General features: G+C 45.3%; 1 protein-coding gene across 1 annotated transcript in view; it reads left to right on the forward strand.

The window, feature by feature from the left end:
* Nucleotides 1-17,385, forward strand: part of kiaa1549l (KIAA1549 like) — a 113,900-nt gene that overhangs the window by 15,308 nt on the left and 81,207 nt on the right. Inside the window, exons 6-7 of the mRNA XM_033038547.1 lie at nt 5,378-5,546; nt 13,791-13,850. Coding sequence (XP_032894438.1) covers nt 5,378-5,546; nt 13,791-13,850 — 229 coding nt within the window. The remainder of the gene's footprint in view (nt 1-5,377; nt 5,547-13,790; nt 13,851-17,385) is intronic.

Here is a 17,385-nt window from a genome sequence, read left to right on the forward strand (position 1 = left end):
TCTCCTAGCTGCACCGTGGAGGATGCCAGCAGTGGTGGAAATCAACCTTTTTAAAAATAGAAAGATTTTGTTCACATTCATTAAAATTGCAGGGAGGTGTGGGAAGGATTAGTTGCTTGGCTGGGAGCTCCATCAATCAAAGTCCTTGCTGTTGGAAGTGATATATGCATGTATATAAAGAGATGAAGACTGGAGGGAAATCTGTCCGTGACTCATTTTGGAACATAATTGGATGACATGGTTTGCATGATTGAAGCTCGTTCCTGACATACATTGGAATCTAACAGCTTATTGATCCCTTTGCGTACCATAGCGATCACCCCGTACACTAGCGCTATCCCACACAATACGGACAATTTACAATTTTTACTGAAGCCAATTAACCTACAAACCTGTACGTCTTTGGGGTGTGGGAGGAAGCCAGAGCACTAGGGAAGAAACCCAGGCAGCCACAGAGAAAACGTGCAAACTCCGTACAGACAGCACCCGTCGTCGGGATTGAACACGGGTCTCTGGCGTCGTAATAGCCCTGTCCACGGGTACGAGTTCATTCCAAGAGCTCTCCCGAGATTTAAAAAAATGAAACTCGTGGTAAGCACGGAGAATGAACATAGCGGGTACGTCGGAGCTTGGGGACGTCTCTTAGCGGCTCGTAACGCTAACGGCAGGTACTCGGGAAGACTCGCTAAAGGCAGGTAAACCCGGGAAGACTCGTGAAGATTTTTCAACATGTTGAAAAATGTCCACGAGAGCCCCGAGTACCGACGAGCGGCCATTACCGTAAATCTCCGAGTTCGAATCGGGGCAAACTCGGGAGAGCTCTTGGAATGAACTCGTGCCGTGGGACGGGGCCATAAGGCAGCGAATCTACTGCTGCGCCACCTTAAAACTTTGCAATCTATGACGTCTGAGATTCAACCTCTAGATTGCTACTGTTGCCAGGGTAACCAATGCATCATGGGACTGAGGTGGAAGGAATGCTCCATTTGGACAACACACCCTGTGGTACGCAGAGCTCTTCCAGTTTATAATGTCAACCACTAATATTAATGGGTCTTGGTTACTGCTAGGCTTCACTACAAACCCAAAGCAAATGTCAAGTTTGACATTCTGACTCCGTTTCCCGTGATCAGTGAATTTATTGCAGGTCCCACAGTGCGTTGAAGTTGCCCTTTCTCAGATCAATTTAAACTTGTGAGCAATTGCGTTCACCATGGCAATGGACCTCAGATTGGCCTTCTTTTAGATATCTAATCAATTCCCCGCCAATTCATCTCCTTTGTCAAACTGTAATTTGCTTGTTATTAATTTACTGCTTTGCAACCTCAAAGCATGAGCATAATTTACAAACATTCCTTTTAATTCTGGGCCAGATCTTTCATTCAGTTTAGTACAGTTTAGAGATACAGCGCTGAAACTGGCCCTTCGGCCTACCGAGTCCACACCGACCAGCGATCCTCGCACCTTAACACTACCCTACAATAGGGACCATTTTTAAAACATTTTATGCCAAGCCAATTAACCTACAAACCTGTACGACTTTGGAGTGTGGGAGGAAACTGAAGTTCTCGGAGAAAACCCACGCAGGTCACGGGGAGAACGTGCAAACTCCGTACAGACAGCACCCGTAGCCAGAATCGAACTTTCACGACCTAATTCACGACCTTTTTTACCCGTGGACATTTTTCATCATGTTGAAAAAACGCCCCGACCTACTCGATGCCACGAGTACCTAAGACCTGCCTACGACCTTGTGATGACCATGCTGCGAGTATGAGTCAAGGGCAAACTTGGCAGAGGTCGTGAATTAAGATGTGAAATTGGGACAGGCCCTTAAGGCAGCAACTCTACTGCTGTGCTGCCCATGGTTCATGGTTGTCCTATTGATGTCCTGATTCATCCTCTTAATACATTTCCCCATGTTTTGCTTTTCACTGCTGTTATCAGGCAGCTGAACCATCCCTAACAACAACTAGAGAGCAGTCCTGAGCTACTATCTACCACATTGAAGACCCGTGGACTATCTTTAATCGGACTTTACTAGACTTTATTATGAACTGAACGTTATTCAAGTTATTCCCTTTAGCATGTATTTGTATGCTGTGGATGGCTTGATTGTAATCATGCATTGGCTTTCTGCTGACTGGCTAGCTACACAACATAAGCTTTTCACTGTACCTCAGTACAGCGTAGAGCTGCTGCCTTACAGCACCAGAGACCTGGGTCCGATCCTGACTATGGGTGCTGTCTGTGCGGAGTTTGTACGTTCTCCCTGTGAATGCGTGGGTTTTCTCCGGGCGCAATGGTTTCCACCCACATTCCAAAGATGTACAGGTTTGTAGGTTAATTAGCTTTAGTAAAAATTGTAAATTGTCCCTTGTGTGTAGGATAGGGCTGGTGTACGGGGATCGTTGTTCGTCACAGACTCGATGGGCCGAGAGGCCTGTTTTACGCTGTATCTCCAAACTAAATCAAACTAAACTAATTTGCAGTTAGCTATTTTGCTTTTTTTGAAAGGATTGTGAGCCCAGTTCTTGGATGAGGGTGTTCTGTGGGTCCTGGAGAGACTAGCAATTCATGGCCGAGACCTAAAGATTTTTAATGAGGTCCCACTTGTGTTTCTGGTCCATTAGTTCAGGTTTGACGCAGTGCCTGAGGACCTTCACTTCCCCTAGAACCTTCATGTTGAAAAACCGCATTTTATCTACACTGCGCAGTTTTACAATATTCTGAAAAATCTCCTACTGTATATGAGTGATGTCCATCAAGCTATTTGCGTATATAATGTACCATTCAGTATGTGTTGTGTGGTTACATGTGAGAGAGAGCTGTGAAAGTGTCTCTGCAGGAGAGTGTGTGCGTGAGAGAGAGTGTGAGAGAATGTGAATGTGTGTGAGAGTGTCTAAGTGTGTGCAAGTGTGTCTGAGAGTGTGTGTGAGTGTGAGAGAATGTGAATGTGTGTGAGAGTGTCTAAGTGCGTGCAAGTGTGTCTGAGAGAGTGTGTGTGTGTGTGTGAGAGAGAGAGTGTGAGAGAATGCGAGTGTGTGTGAGAGAATGAGTGTGTGTGAGTCTGAGTGTGAAAGTGTGTCTGTGAGAGAGGGTGTGTGTGTGAGAGAGTGAGTTTGTGAGAGTATGTGAGTGTGTGCAAGTGTGATTGTGTGAGAGATGGTTTGTGTATGAGAGTGCATTCTGTATTGTGTATGTGTGTGCGAGAGAGAGGGTGTGAGCGTATGTGGGAGTGTGTGTGCATGAAAGTGTATGAGAGGATGAGTTTGTGTGAGTGAGAGTAAATGTGAGAGAATATGTAAGAGTGTGTATGCATGAGAGTGAACATGTGAATATGTGGATGAGAAGTGGTGTGTGTGCGCAATGTATTTGTGCGCTGTGTGCGTGTACATTGTGTATACTCTGCTCTGTTTGCGTGTGTTTGTGTACGTGTGCACAGTATTTGTGTGTACGCCCTCATAAGTGATAGGTTGCAAAATTGGGCCATTCAGCCCATTGAGTACACCGCCATTCAATAATGGCTGATCTATCTCTCCTTCCTAACCCCATTCTCCTGCCTTCTCACCATAACTCCTGACTCCCGTACTAATCAAGAATCTATCTACCTCTGCCTTAAAAATATCCATTGACTTGGGATCTACAGCCTTCTGTGGAAATTAATTCCTGAGATTCACCACCCTCGACTAAAGAAATTCCTCCTCATCTCCTTCCTAAAGGAACTTCCTTAAATTCTGAGGCTGTGACCTCAGGTCCTCGACTCTCCCACAGTGTGTGTTTGTGTTTGTGAATGTGTGTGCACGCCCGTGGTGTTTGTGTGTGTGTGTGCGTGTGCGCACAGTGTGCATATGTGTGTGTGTTTGTATGTGTGTGTGTGCGCACGAGGTTTGTTTGTGTGCATGTGTGTGTATGTGTGTGCACATTGCGCATTTGTGTGGGTGTTTGTGCATGTGCGTGTGGTGTGTGCCTCTACGTGTTTGCGTGATGTCGATCTGCAGAGTTATGGAGTGAGCCGACTTCTAAAAATGTAACATTGCCTCAGGTACATCCACAGACATTTTGCTCAGGTTAGATATGAAAGACTTGACATGCAGATGGAAAATGCACAGCACTGCAAATAATATTGGGCCGAGGGCACATGCTTATTTTTTTTATTCTCATGAGATCTATGCATTTGATATCCCACTCGAACTGCATGTGGAAAAATGCTGGTCTCAGCAGTGACCAGAACAACCTACGGGAAAATAAATTAACAGCATAGGGTTTTACACATGCTTATTGCGAAATTTACTCCTTAAAATCTATTAAAATCTGCATGAGTATTTTGACTTGCCTGCCCAAGGATTCAGGACGCCTGTGGAATTCAAGGTGTTTAACAAACTCATGCAGTTTATGTGGGTACTCATTGTTTAAAGGCTTTGTATCATGTTGGGGATGTACTGTGTGGTGCTATTTAAAAGGGAGCCGCATGGAAGCAGGAAGGTACAAAAGGGGTAGCCCGGTGGTGTGGTGGTAGCCTGGGCAATGGAGTGGGGGTGGTCAGATGGTGGCAGTTGTTTTCTTTCCACATACTGTTTTTTCCCCCGAGACACCTTTTTTTTTTATGCTTGTTAATTTCCAAAGTCATTTTTAAGTGGTTCTCTTGTTCCCGATGGTGTTTCCTAATTCATCAATCGCATAGTCATAGAGCATGGAAACAGGTACTTCGGCCCAAATTTGCCCATGCCGACCAACATGCCGCTTCTACACTTGTCCCACCTGCCTGCTTTTGGCCCATATCCCTCTAAACCTACCCTATCTATGTACCTGTCTAATTGTTTCGTAAACATTTGTGGTAGTACCTGCCTCAACTACCTCCTCCGGCAGCTCGTTCCATACACCAACTACCCTTTGTGTAAAATATTACCCCTCAGGTTCCCATTCAATCTTTTCCCCCCTCAAACTATGTCCTCTGGTTCTCGATACCCCTACTTTGTGCGTTTACTCAATCTTTTATGGTTTAGTTTAGAGATACAGCACGGAAACATGCCCTTCGGCCCACCGAGTGCGTGCCGACCAGCGATTCCCGCACATTAACACCTTCCTACCCGCGCTGGGGACAATTTATGCCAAACCAATTAACTTGCAAACCTGCACGTCTTCGGAATGTGGGAGGAAGCTGAAAATCTGGGAGAAAACCCACACAGGTCCCGGGGGAGAACGTACAAACTCCGTACGGGCAGCACCCGTTGTTAGGATCGAACCCGGGTCTCTGGCGGTGTTAGGCACCAACTCTAGCATGCCGCCCTATTCTGAAATTATGAAAGCACTTGTTGCAGCACAATTAGCTGTAGTCTGAAGGAGGTGAATTCCTGTGTAACTTGTTCTCCTGTAGATATTGAACACCTCGGTGCTGGACAGATCCACAGCCGTCACCATGGTGTACATGGTGAGGAATCAGAGTATGCTACTCAATGGGACAACAGCCAGCAGCCTATTGCACCACCTGACCCCCGCTGAGCTGGGATACTACCTCGCCTACCCGCCCCTGACGCTGGCTGAACGTAAGTAACTCCTCCATCCTGCCGTTGTGTTTGGTGTTTGAACCTGAGATCTGAGGTGGGCAGTGCAATTCACCATTTGTACCAAGGAGTTGGCTGGAGGAAGCATGGTATCACAGTGGTGGTGTGTTCAAGGGATACAAAGGGCCTTCAAGAGGACAAGGTGATTGATGGAGCATAATGTAGAAACATGTGGGCCATCCATGTCTGTCCTCATTTTTCATCATTGGCGGTCACTCAAAACGAGTACGACTGTCCTCTTTTGGGAGGACGCCTGTGCGTGACTTTGTTTCACGTGGGGAGACTGGTGCACAGACAGCCACCACATGGTCCTTGACAGATCTGGGTCAGGATCCAGTGGCATGGAGTCTTAAGACGACCAGGGACCCTTTTCTGCTGCAGCCTTCATCCGCCTTCCCAGCCGCTGTGACTCTCCACTAAAGTCAGCCATCGTCCTCCGCCTGTTCCACCATTGAGGTCTTGGTTGGATTTCTCTTCGTCAGAAACCTCCCCCTCGACCTTACCGCCATGGGTGGCCCTACCAGGAGCATCGCTCCAGACGGCATCAATCTCAGGACCACACAGGTTTAGCGGCTCATGCAGTTAAATCACACTTTGTTCGTTATGATACGATACGATAGAACTTTATTTATCCCCGGAGGGAAATTAATCGGCCAACCTTCATAAAACACAAGATACATGAAACATGAAATTAAAATGACGAGTGGAAAGGATTGTGGATGTGCAAAGGTTGGGGCGGGGGGGGAGATGTACGAGTACAATCCAGCCAATCTTCAGTACAACAGGTAATTCAAAGAGAAAAATACCACATTGCAGAATACAGTGTTTCAGTTCAGTTTAGTTTATTGTCACGTGTTCCGATGGACAATGAAAAGCTTTTGTTGCGTGCTAACCTGTCTGCGGAAAGACACGGTTCCAATCGAGCCATCCACAGATACATGATAAGGGAGTAGCGTTTAATGCAAGATAAAGCCAGTCAAGTCTGCTCAAGGAGGTAAATAGTAGTTAATTACAGTTATAGAGAAAGTGCAAATGTAAAAAAAAGTGCAATGACTGAAATGAGGTAGGTTGGAAGATGGAGACAATGCCCTGGTTTGTGGGAGAACCATTCAATGGTCTGATAACAGCGGGGATGAAGCTGTTCCTGAATCTGGTGATCAGTGCTTTCAAGCATTATCATCTTCTGCCTGACGGGAGAGGAGAGAAGAGGGAACTCACCCAGGGTGTGATTAGCCATTGGTTATGTTGGTTGCTTTCCTGAGGCAGCGTGAAGTGTAGTGTTAATGTTCAAAGGAACCAGGTGTGCTTTTGTACAACGTTTCTGAAGTCAGGTCCAGCAAGTTGAGTATGGAGGGAAATGGACAGAAGTTGTTTATGCTCCTGCCTCACTTAAGCGATTTTTTAGGTGACTACAGGCGACTAGGCTGTCGCCACATGGTCGCCGGGGTGTCACCTGTATGGTCGTGAGTAGTCTCCTCAGTCGCCCAAAGAATCGTAGCATTCTTCTGGTCACCGCTGGATTTTGAAATGTTCAAACCTTTTCGGCGACAGATGGCTTGACGCCAATGAGCGTAGCTTGACTTTTCCTGACGTAGGCGCTGTCGTAGGTTGTCGCCAGGATGTCGTAGGTTGTCGCCGGTTCTGACTTCAGTGAATTCCATTGGCGACTACCTACGTCAACCTACGTCAACCGGCGAGAGGTACCGGCGACTGAATTGTCTTATCTTGTCGTAGCTTGTGGACGAAGGTTGGACGAAGGGTGGACGAAGGTTGTTGTAGGAATGGTCATAGGTGGACGTCCTAATGGGTCGGCGGTTGTCGGTAGCTTGCCGTAGCTTGACGTTGACTAGGAGGTAGGTTGTTGTAGACATTGTCGGTGGGGGGGGGGGGGTCAGTCGCTGGTTTTTCGGCGACCTGCTACCACAATGAAAGTCAACGGCAGTCGCTGAAAAAATCGCCTAAGTGGGACAGGCCCGTTAGGGTTTGGACGTATGGCAGAGATGGCTGGAGGGTTTGTTTGACCTATTACTGCGCTGAAGTCGGGGGTCAAGTTTTTTAATTGTTGTCTGCACCAGGAACACAACAGTGAAATTCTTATTTGCTGCAGCTTTGCAGACACTTTCATGCATAAGCACTACAAATAAGCGTACAGTTACTCCAGCACTTTGTGTCTATCTTCGGTATAAACCAGCATCTGCAGTTCCTTCCTACACATAAGATTCAGCATGTTGTTTTTTTGCTCGAGATTCCAGCATCTGCAGTCTTTAGTGTTTGCAAAGTCCCCAGAGTGTTCCTGTAGCATGAGCCAAAGACTGAAAGCCTGGACCCTAATGAGATATATAATGGTAATTTAAATCTGCTGGTGAAATGAGTTATACAATATAAAGTTAATCATCCATGAAAGAATTATTTGATGTTTTGGGTAGCAGAAGGCTTCAGTGTTGTCACTTTTCAAGCACTGTTGACTATTTTTGATAGAATGGATTTAAAATAGTAATTGAGTTATGTTAACTGAATATTAAATCCCTGTTTATGCATGCAAATCGAAAATGAGGAAGTGAGGACAAAGGTAGTTAAAATGCTAATGAACCTCCCTCCATGTTTTCTTCCTTATGCAATCAATTTTTTTTAAAAATATTCATGCTTGAGGTTTGGGGTTGCCGGGAAGGCAAGGATTTGTTCTGCACAGCTAATTGCCCTTGATAAGTTGGCAATAATTCTCATTCTGACTGCAAACACAAGGAAAGGTAGGCTCACTAGCACAGAAACCCTGTGGAAGTGCAGCTCGTACAGAGTTGGAGACGCAAAGAACTGCAGACGCTGGGACTTTGAGCAAAACACAAAGTGCTGGAGGAACTCACCAGGTCAGGCAGCATTTATGGAGGAAATGTACAGTGACATTTCGGGTCATAAGATCAGAAGACAGAGGAGAACAATTAGGCTACAAAGACAGATGTGTACAGCAATTCGTTCTTCCCCCGCACAATTAAAGCATGGAATAATCTCCACCCAACTATAGTTACCCAACCAGATGCAACTAAATTTAAAGCAGCTCTTTCTTCCCAATAACCCTTTCTGGCTTAATCCCTCCCTTCACCACCTCCAGTTTAAATTCCATTTGGAATATTTTGGAGGACCAAGAAACCAAGAACCAAGAACCAAGGCCATTTGGCCCATCGAGTCTGTTTCTTCATTCAATCATGGCTGATCTATTTTTCCTGCCTTCTCCCCGTAACCTTTGACGCCTTTACCAATCAAGGGCCGAGATCCTTCTACAAACTGATTGTGGTATGGGGGAAAAAGTTGGGAAAGAGAGTTCGGATCAGGACAAAGCCTGGCAAGTGATAGGTGGGGGAAGGAACTGCAGATGCTGGTTTACCCTGAGGATAGACACAAAAAAAGCTGGAGTAACTCGGCTAATCAGGCAGCGTCTCTGGAGAAAAGGAATAGGTGACGTTTCGGGTTGAGACCCTTCTTCAGACTGAGAGTCAGGGGGGAGGGAAACGAGAGATATGAAAAGGTACATAGAACAAATGAATGAAAGGTGTCCAAGCGGACATATCAAAGCCAGCAACGATGATCAAGGAAAAATGGAGCCCACAATGGTTTTGGGATCGGTTAGATATTGTCACATGTACTGAGATGGGCAGTGGGCAGGTGCTATAGACCTGCACGGGAAGGCAGACGCTCCCGCTCCCACGAGTCTCGGGCAGATGGGGCTCGTCAGCCTGGGAAGCCAATCCATCTAGGAGGGGGTAATACTCCACTGCCTTGTGGCCATATCCAGTCATGGAAAAGGCTCCAGGAGTAAATCTCAAGAAAATCTGGAGTCGGAGACCCTAAGGCAGTTCGTCGTTGTCTACAACCTCGCTCTGGCAGCTCCTGCGATGGCGCTGGTGCCAAACTGTAGCGACCGTGCTGTTCCTTTGGATCGATCAGCGATGTGGAGAGGGGGGACGTGCTGCATGGCCTGTCCTCCATATGACATCGCCCAGGCTTGCATCCGACCAGGATGCATCACCCATGGTCAGTCATGACCGAGAGGGGCCTACTACTACTACTACTGAGATACAGTGAAAAGCTTTTTTCCCCCCCATGCTATCTAGTTAAATCAGATAATACTATACGAGTACAATCAGGCCACAAGCATAACAGGTAGAGGAGGAGAAAATTGTGCAGAAAATAGTTTATAACATTGTCGCATAACAGTTCCAGAGAAAAAGTCCAATGGTCACAATGAGGTAGGTTGGAAGATTGTGACTGTACCCCAGTTCATGGAAGGATCATTCAGCAGCCTGTTAACCGAGGGGATGAAGCCGTTCATGAATCTGGTGGTATGTGCTTTCAAGCTTTGATATCATCTGCCTGACAGGAGAGGGGAGGAGAGGGAATAACGGGTGGAAAAGCTCCTTGATAATGTTGGCTGCCCTCTCTGGGCAGAATGAAGTGTAGATGGAGTCACTAGTGGAGGGAGTCTGGCCTGTGTGATGGACTGGGCTACATCCATGAATCTGGGTTAGTTTAGAGATAGAGGCCCTTCATCCCATCGAATCCATACTGACCATCGATCGCCATGCACCAGTGCTATGTCCCACCTAGTAGGGGCAATTTATAGAAGCCAATTAAACCTGTACGTGTTTGGAATGTGGGACGAAACAGGAGCACCCGGAGAAAACCCACGTGGCCATAGGGAGAACGTGCAAACTCCGCAAAAACAGCATCTGTCGTGAAGATCGAACCCTGGTCTCTGGTGCTGTAAAGCAGCAAATCTACCGTTGTGACACCATGCCTCCCTAGTTGAACAACAGCAGAAGCCTAGTATTTTATCAGGGAGTCCCTCCTTTCTGCACCAACTGAGGCTAAGGGGAGATCTTTTCGAGGTGTATAAAGTCATGAGGGGAGTAGATAGTTTGAACGCACAGATTATTTTTCCCAGAGTAGGGTAATCAAGAACTAGAAGGCATAGGTTTAAGGCGAGAAGGGAAGATTTAATAAGATACCAAGGGGCAATTTCTTCCACACTGAGGATGGTGGGTAGATGGAATGAGCTGTCAGTGGAAGTCATTGAGGCAGGTACAATAATAACATTAAAAGATATCTGGACAGGTATGTGGATTGAAAAGGTTTAGAGAGATATAGGCCAAATGTGGGCAGATGGGACCAGCTTAGATGAGGCTTTTTGGTCCATATGGAAAAGTTGGGCCGAAGGGCCTGTACCAGGTCGTGTGACTCTGTGGCAGAATATTGATTGACGTTATCTGTACATTTCTTTGTTTTCCGTCTTAATTCGCCAACTTTGTTCTCTGGAGATTCTCCTATCTCTCGCCGTTAACTTCTTCCTATTTGTATATCCATCAAATCTTTTACTGTTTGTTTTGATATTACACTCAAGTTTTATATCAAAATCAATTTTAATTTGTGTTATAATCTTTTTCTGTCTTTCGCTGTCTGATCATAAAAACCTGCCAGACTCTGGTCCACCACAACCATTGTTACTCCATCTATCCTGATTTCCAGTCTAACATTATCCTTGACCTCTTTGTAAACCACATTTGCGTGTCACGCAGATGGCGCGCAAAGATTTTGTACATCCCATGCGCACCATGCGTGCGTGATGCGCGCCTCACGTGGGCATCACAACGCGCGTCGTACATCGTGACGCGTATATGATGTCGCGTGAATGACACGCAAATTAGGCCCTTTTCCCTATGGAATTTCCCTTTCCAATTGGGATAAATTCCTGCTTAAATGTTAACACCAGCTGGTTGAATAGTATGAGAATGGGGAAAATATTGGGCAAAAGAATCAAGAGAGTTTAATCATCTTATACACCGACAATGGAACAATGAAATTCTTACTTGCAGCAGCGTAATGATGTTGTAAATACAATACACATGGATAATAATATATAATAAGCGAAAATTAAATGAATAAATAATCAGCAAAAGGACCCCAAAGTGTTTAGTACAACTAAAGACAGTTCATAGTTGAGGTTAGTTTTGTGCAGTGTTCAGGAGCCTGATGGTTTAGTTTAATTTAGAGATACAGCGCGGAAATAGGCCCTTCGGCCCACCGAGTCCACACCGACCAGCGATCCCCGCACATTAACACAAGCCTACACACACCAGGTACAATTTTCACACGTATACCAAGTATACTATCCCAAGCCAATTAACCTACAAACCTGTACGCCTTTGGAGCGTGGGAGGAAACCGAAGATCTCGGAGAAAACCCACACGGTCTGGGGGGGGGGGATCGTGCAAACTCCGTACAGGCAGCACCCGTAGTCGGGGTTGAACCCGGGTCTCCAGCACTGCAAGCCCTGTAGGCAGCAACTCTACCGCGGCGCCACTGCTATCCCAGTTGTTGGGAAGAAGCCGCTCTTGAACCCAGTGGTCATGGTTTTCAGACTCCTGCACATTCTTCCCGATGGTAGCAGTGAGGCGCTACTATCAGGAAGAAGGTATACTCATTTTACATCACTCCAGACTACCTTGGAAATGAGATTCTGCTCGGGATAGTATCATTAAGTCTTGCACTCAGGGTTGTGGTTAACCCATGCCGGGATTTTATGTTCCATGTAAAAATCTATGCCCTTGAGGATCAGTTTCATGCATTCAAGTTCAAGATAAGGGGCTGGCCAATTAGGACTGAGATGGGGAGAAATGTCTTCACTTGGGTGGAGAATCTAAGGAAATGTCAACCCCAGACGTGGACAGCTCTTCTATTGAGTTCATTCACTAGGTATGTTGCAAAGCCTACCTGAAGCGTCGCTGAAAATCTGTCGCTGCGGGTGTGCGCGATTTTGGCGCCGTTTAGAGGGGGGCGGGTTTAAAACGCGATTTTCTCTAGGCTGTTCAAATCGAAGATGTTCAGCCTAGTTAATTATTATCGAAAAATCGCTGGAAGACCCCGTCGCAAAAGCTATTATTAGTTTTAAAGGCCTCGTATAATAGTTATAGTAGTTTAAAAATCAATCTCTAAACCCGCGACCACCGGCAGCTGTCAGGGTCGCATAGAGCAAATAATAGAAGGTAGGCTGCTTATTTTTACATTAAAAAGGGCTTCTTAAGATCCCATTATACAAAGTTTAATATTGCGAGTAGCTCATTTTGGGCCCATTATATCCCGCAGTATTTTTCTGGCATTTGAGGCACAAATCTAGCGCAATGTGAACGTTCTAAACCAGCGCGTTCACAGGATCCCACTAGAAAGCTGATTTAAAATGGACTTTAATTTACAGCAATTGAACACTAAATTCCTTCTATTTGGCCTATAAATTAATGTAAATGAGATTTAAAAATCATTTTATTGTGACTTATTTATGAATATTATTTGGACACTTAGGCTATTTAAAAATGTTAATCATTTATTAAGAAATGGATAGATGTTTAGATCTAGTAATTGAAGTTTGAAATTAGCTACACTTGGGTAACTAACTAATTATATGCTTTAATTTCAGGTCATCCAAGTAAGATTATTTTATATTTGTTTCAGAATGGTTCAATCTACGATAACTGAAAATTTCATTCAGTTCTCTTAATTTTTAAGAAGGTTATGGGCTTTTGACTGCACACGATCACAGCTTTTTTGTTATGTCCATAGAAAATCAATAGGGAACAAGATGCTAATTTCCGAGTATGAAAATGGCCATAACTTTTTAAATACTTGAGATATGAAAGTGAATTAGGTGTCAAATTAAACTTCTTTTTATGCTTTATCTGATGGGATAAATTACAGACTTGATTTTTTAAATCTCAAAATTTTGTAACATTTGTAACAACACGGGTTGACATTGCTACATTCACGACAGAGATAGATTTCTGGAGATTCGTGGAATCAAGGGATTGGGGGAAAGCGTGGGAAACTGGTGCAGAGGGTGAAGAAGAGTCATGATCTTGATGAAAAGTGGAATGGGATCAATGGACCGAATGGCCAGCTCCTGCTCCTAGTTGGTATGCAACTACTGATGAAACCCCAGTGTGTTTTGCTTTAGATATCCTGCATCTGCAGTTTGCTTTTGATTTCATGGGCAAATGTCATACCTTATTGATGATTCTATGGACAACTATTGTAACTGCCTCAAATGCATAATTTTCATGGTATTGATCCAATTTCCATCGATTTGCTGTCAAAAACCCGAGTACTTAAAAAAAATATTTTAAGAGAAGGTTTTGATGCATTGTTTACCCTGCAAATTTACTGTTTGATTTATTACCCTTCCAGCTCTGGAATACGATAATCTGGACACCTCACCAGCGACCGAGAAATATTGGGTTGTTACAGGTTTGTAAATTGCACTGCATGTAAATCTATTGTGAAGCAAAACAGAGTGTACCGAAACAACTCAGCGGGTCAGGCAGCATCTGTGGAGGGAATGGATAGGCAATGTTTCGGACTCGAGGTTGTACATTATCCGTTGTGATTGCTCAGGCTGTCAGGGCTGTGTGGAGTTTTGCCTCTTTAGCAGAGAAAGTGTTTCTGCGCTGTTCATAAGTTCATAGGCCATAGGAGCAGAATTAGGCCATTCAGCCCATTGAGTCTACTCTGCCATTCCAACATGGCTGATCCATCTTTCCCTCTCAACCCCCATTCTCCTGCCTTCTCGTATCCTTTTGACAATAGACAATAGACTTAGACAATAGGTGCCAATAAGCCATTTGGCCCTTCGTGCCAGCACCTCCATTCAATGTGATCATGGCTGATCATCCCCAATCAGTACCCCTCCGTTCCTGCTTTCTCCCCCAAATCCCCTGACTCCGCTATTTTTAAGAGCCCTATCTAGCTCTCTCTTGAAAGCATCTGACACCTTTATTAATCAAGAACCTGCCAACCTCTGCTTTGAAAAGAGAGAGTGCAGCAAAGATTGATGTGACTAGTTCCAGAGATGTCAAGATTTTTATACGAGGAAAGATTGTACCCTTTCTAGTTCAGAAGAATGAGGGAAAGTCTTGATGAACATTGTATAATTGTTAACCATGCTCAAGAGGCTATAAGCAGGGAAGGTGGTTCCCCTGACTGAGATGAGTAGAACCAGGGGTCACGGGTTGAGAAAAAGGGGCAGGTTAATTAGGATTGAGATGAGGAGGAAAGTCTTCACTTGGAGGTTGGAAAACTATGGAAAGGTCTACCCCAGACGTGGAAGGCTCTTCTATCGAGTTCATTCAAGACAGAGATAGATTTCTGGAGATTCATCGAATTAAGGGATAGGGGATAGCATAGGAAACTGGTGCTGAGGTAGACGAAGAGTCATGATCTTGATGAAAGGTAGAATGGGATCAATGGACCGAATGGCCATCTCCTGCTCCTAGTTCTTATGCTCCAAGTGGTAAAACCCCAGTGCCACTGCCCAATTCTTGACCTAAAGGAAGTCACACAAAGTGCTGGAGAAAGTCAGCGGGTCAGGCAGCATCTCTGAAGGACATAGATAGGTGACGTTTCGGGTCGGGACCATTCTTCAGCTGGGAACCCTGGGGTAAATGCATTGAACTGAGAGGAAAGGTTAAGGAGGCGGCTCTTGGACTCAAGGGAGTTTGAAAGATTGTATAGTTTCTGATGGGGTGTATAGAGCAACTGCATCCTCAGGCTCCAGAACGTTCTAGAACTAGGGCACACATTTCAAATTACGAGGTGAAGGTTTGGGACTGAAATAAGGAGACATTTAGTTCCTCCTTGAGATCCGCTTTGATGACCCTGCCATAGGGAAGTTGCCTTTAAGCTGGGAAGAGTGCGGGGAAGATTTATGACAATGTTGCCAGGACTCGAGGACCTGAGCTATGGGGAGAGGTTTGGCAGACTAGGACTTTATTCCTTGGAGAGCAAGAGGCTGAGGGGTGATCGTATAGAGGTGTGACCTCTATGGGGGGTGGGGGGGTCAGGAGTGGAATATGTAGGATGAATGCAGGGTAGGAGAATCAAGAACTGGAGGGCATCGGTTTAAGGTGAAAGGGGGAAGATTTAATAGGAGCCTGAGTGGCAACTTTTTCACATGGATGGTACAAAAAACATTTTTCACACAGAGAACATAGAAACATAGAAATTAGGTGCAGGAGTAGGCCATTCGGCCCTTCGAGCCTGCACCGCCATTCAATATGATCATGGCTGATCATCCAACTCAGTATCCCGTACCTGCCTTCTCTCCATACCCTCTGATCCCCTTAGCCACAAGGGCCACATCTAACTCCCTCTTAAATATAGCCAATGAATTGGCCTCGACTACCCTCTGTGGCAGAGAGTTCCAGAGATTCACCACTCTCTGTGTGAAAATAGTTCTTCTCATCTCGGTTTTAAAGGATTTCCCCCTTATCCTTAAGCTGTGACCCCTTGTCCTGGACTTCCCCAACATCGGGAGCAATCTTCCTGCATCTAGCCTGTCCAACCCCTTAAGAATTTTGTAAGTTTCTATAAGATCCCCTCTCAATCTCCTAAATTCTAGAGAGTATAAACCAAGTCTATCCAGTCTTTCTTCATAAGACAGTCCTGACATCCCAGGAATCAGTCTGGTGAACCTTCTCTGCACTCCCTCTATGGCAATAATGTCCTTCCTCAGATTTGGAGACCAAAACTGTACGCAATACTCCAGGTGTGGTCTCACCAAGACCCTGTACAACTGCAGTAGAACCTCCCTGCTCCTATACTCAAATCCTTTTGCTATGAAAGCTAACATACCATTCGCTTTCTTCACTGCCTGCTGCACCTGCATGCCTACTTTCAATGACTGGTGTACCATGACACCCAGGTCTCGCTGCACCTCCCCTTTTCCTAGTCGGCCACCATTTAGATAATAGTCTGCTTTCCTGTTTTTGCCACCAAAATGGATAACCTCACATTTATCCACATTATACTGCATCTGCCAAACATTTGCCCACTCACCCAACCTATCCAAGTCACCTTGCAGTCTCCTAGCATCCTCCTCACAGCTAACACTGCCCCCCAGCTTAGTGTCATCCACAAACTTGGAGATATTGCCTTCTATTCCCTCATCCAGATCATTAATATATATTGTAAATAGCTGGGGTCCCAGCACTGAGCCTTGCGGTACCCCACTAGTCACTGCCTGCCATTGTGAAAAGGATCCGTTTACTCCTACTCTTTGCTTCCTGTTTGCCAGCCAGTTCTCTATCCACATCAATACTGAACCCCCAATGCCGTGTGCTTTAAGTTTGTATACTAATCTCTTATGTGGGACCTTGTCGAAAGCCTTCTGGAAGTCCAGATACACCACATCCACTGGTTCTCCCCTATCCACGCTACTAGTTACATCCTCGAAAAACTCTATAAGATTCGTCAGACATGATTTACCTTTTGTAAATCCATGCTGACTTTGTCCAATGATTTCACCACTTTCCAAATGTGCTGCTATCCCATCTTTAATAACTGACTCTAGCAGTTTCCCCACTACCGATGTTAGACTAACTGGTCTGTAATTCCCCGTTTTCTCTCTCCCTCCCTTCTTAAAAAGTGGGGTTACGTTTGCTACCCGCCAATCCTCAGGAACTACTCCAGAATCTAAAGAGTTTTGAAAGATTATTACTAATGCATCCACTATTTCTGGAGCTACTTCCTTAAGTACTCTGGGATGCAGCCTATCTGGCCCTGGGGATTTATCGGCCTTTAATCCATTCAATTTACCCAACACCACTTCCCGGCTAACCTGGATTTCACTCAATTCCTCCAACTCCTTTCACCCGCGGTCCCCTGCTATTTCCGGCAGATTATTTATGTCTTCCTTAGTGAAGACGGAACCAAAGTAGTTATTCAATTGGTCCGCCATATCCTTGTTCCCCATGATCAACTCACCTGTTTCTGACTGCAAGGGACC

Source organism: Amblyraja radiata, chromosome 20 (assembly GCF_010909765.2).
Source record: "Amblyraja radiata isolate CabotCenter1 chromosome 20, sAmbRad1.1.pri, whole genome shotgun sequence".
In the NCBI taxonomy this organism is placed as follows: domain Eukaryota; kingdom Metazoa; phylum Chordata; class Chondrichthyes; order Rajiformes; family Rajidae; genus Amblyraja; species Amblyraja radiata.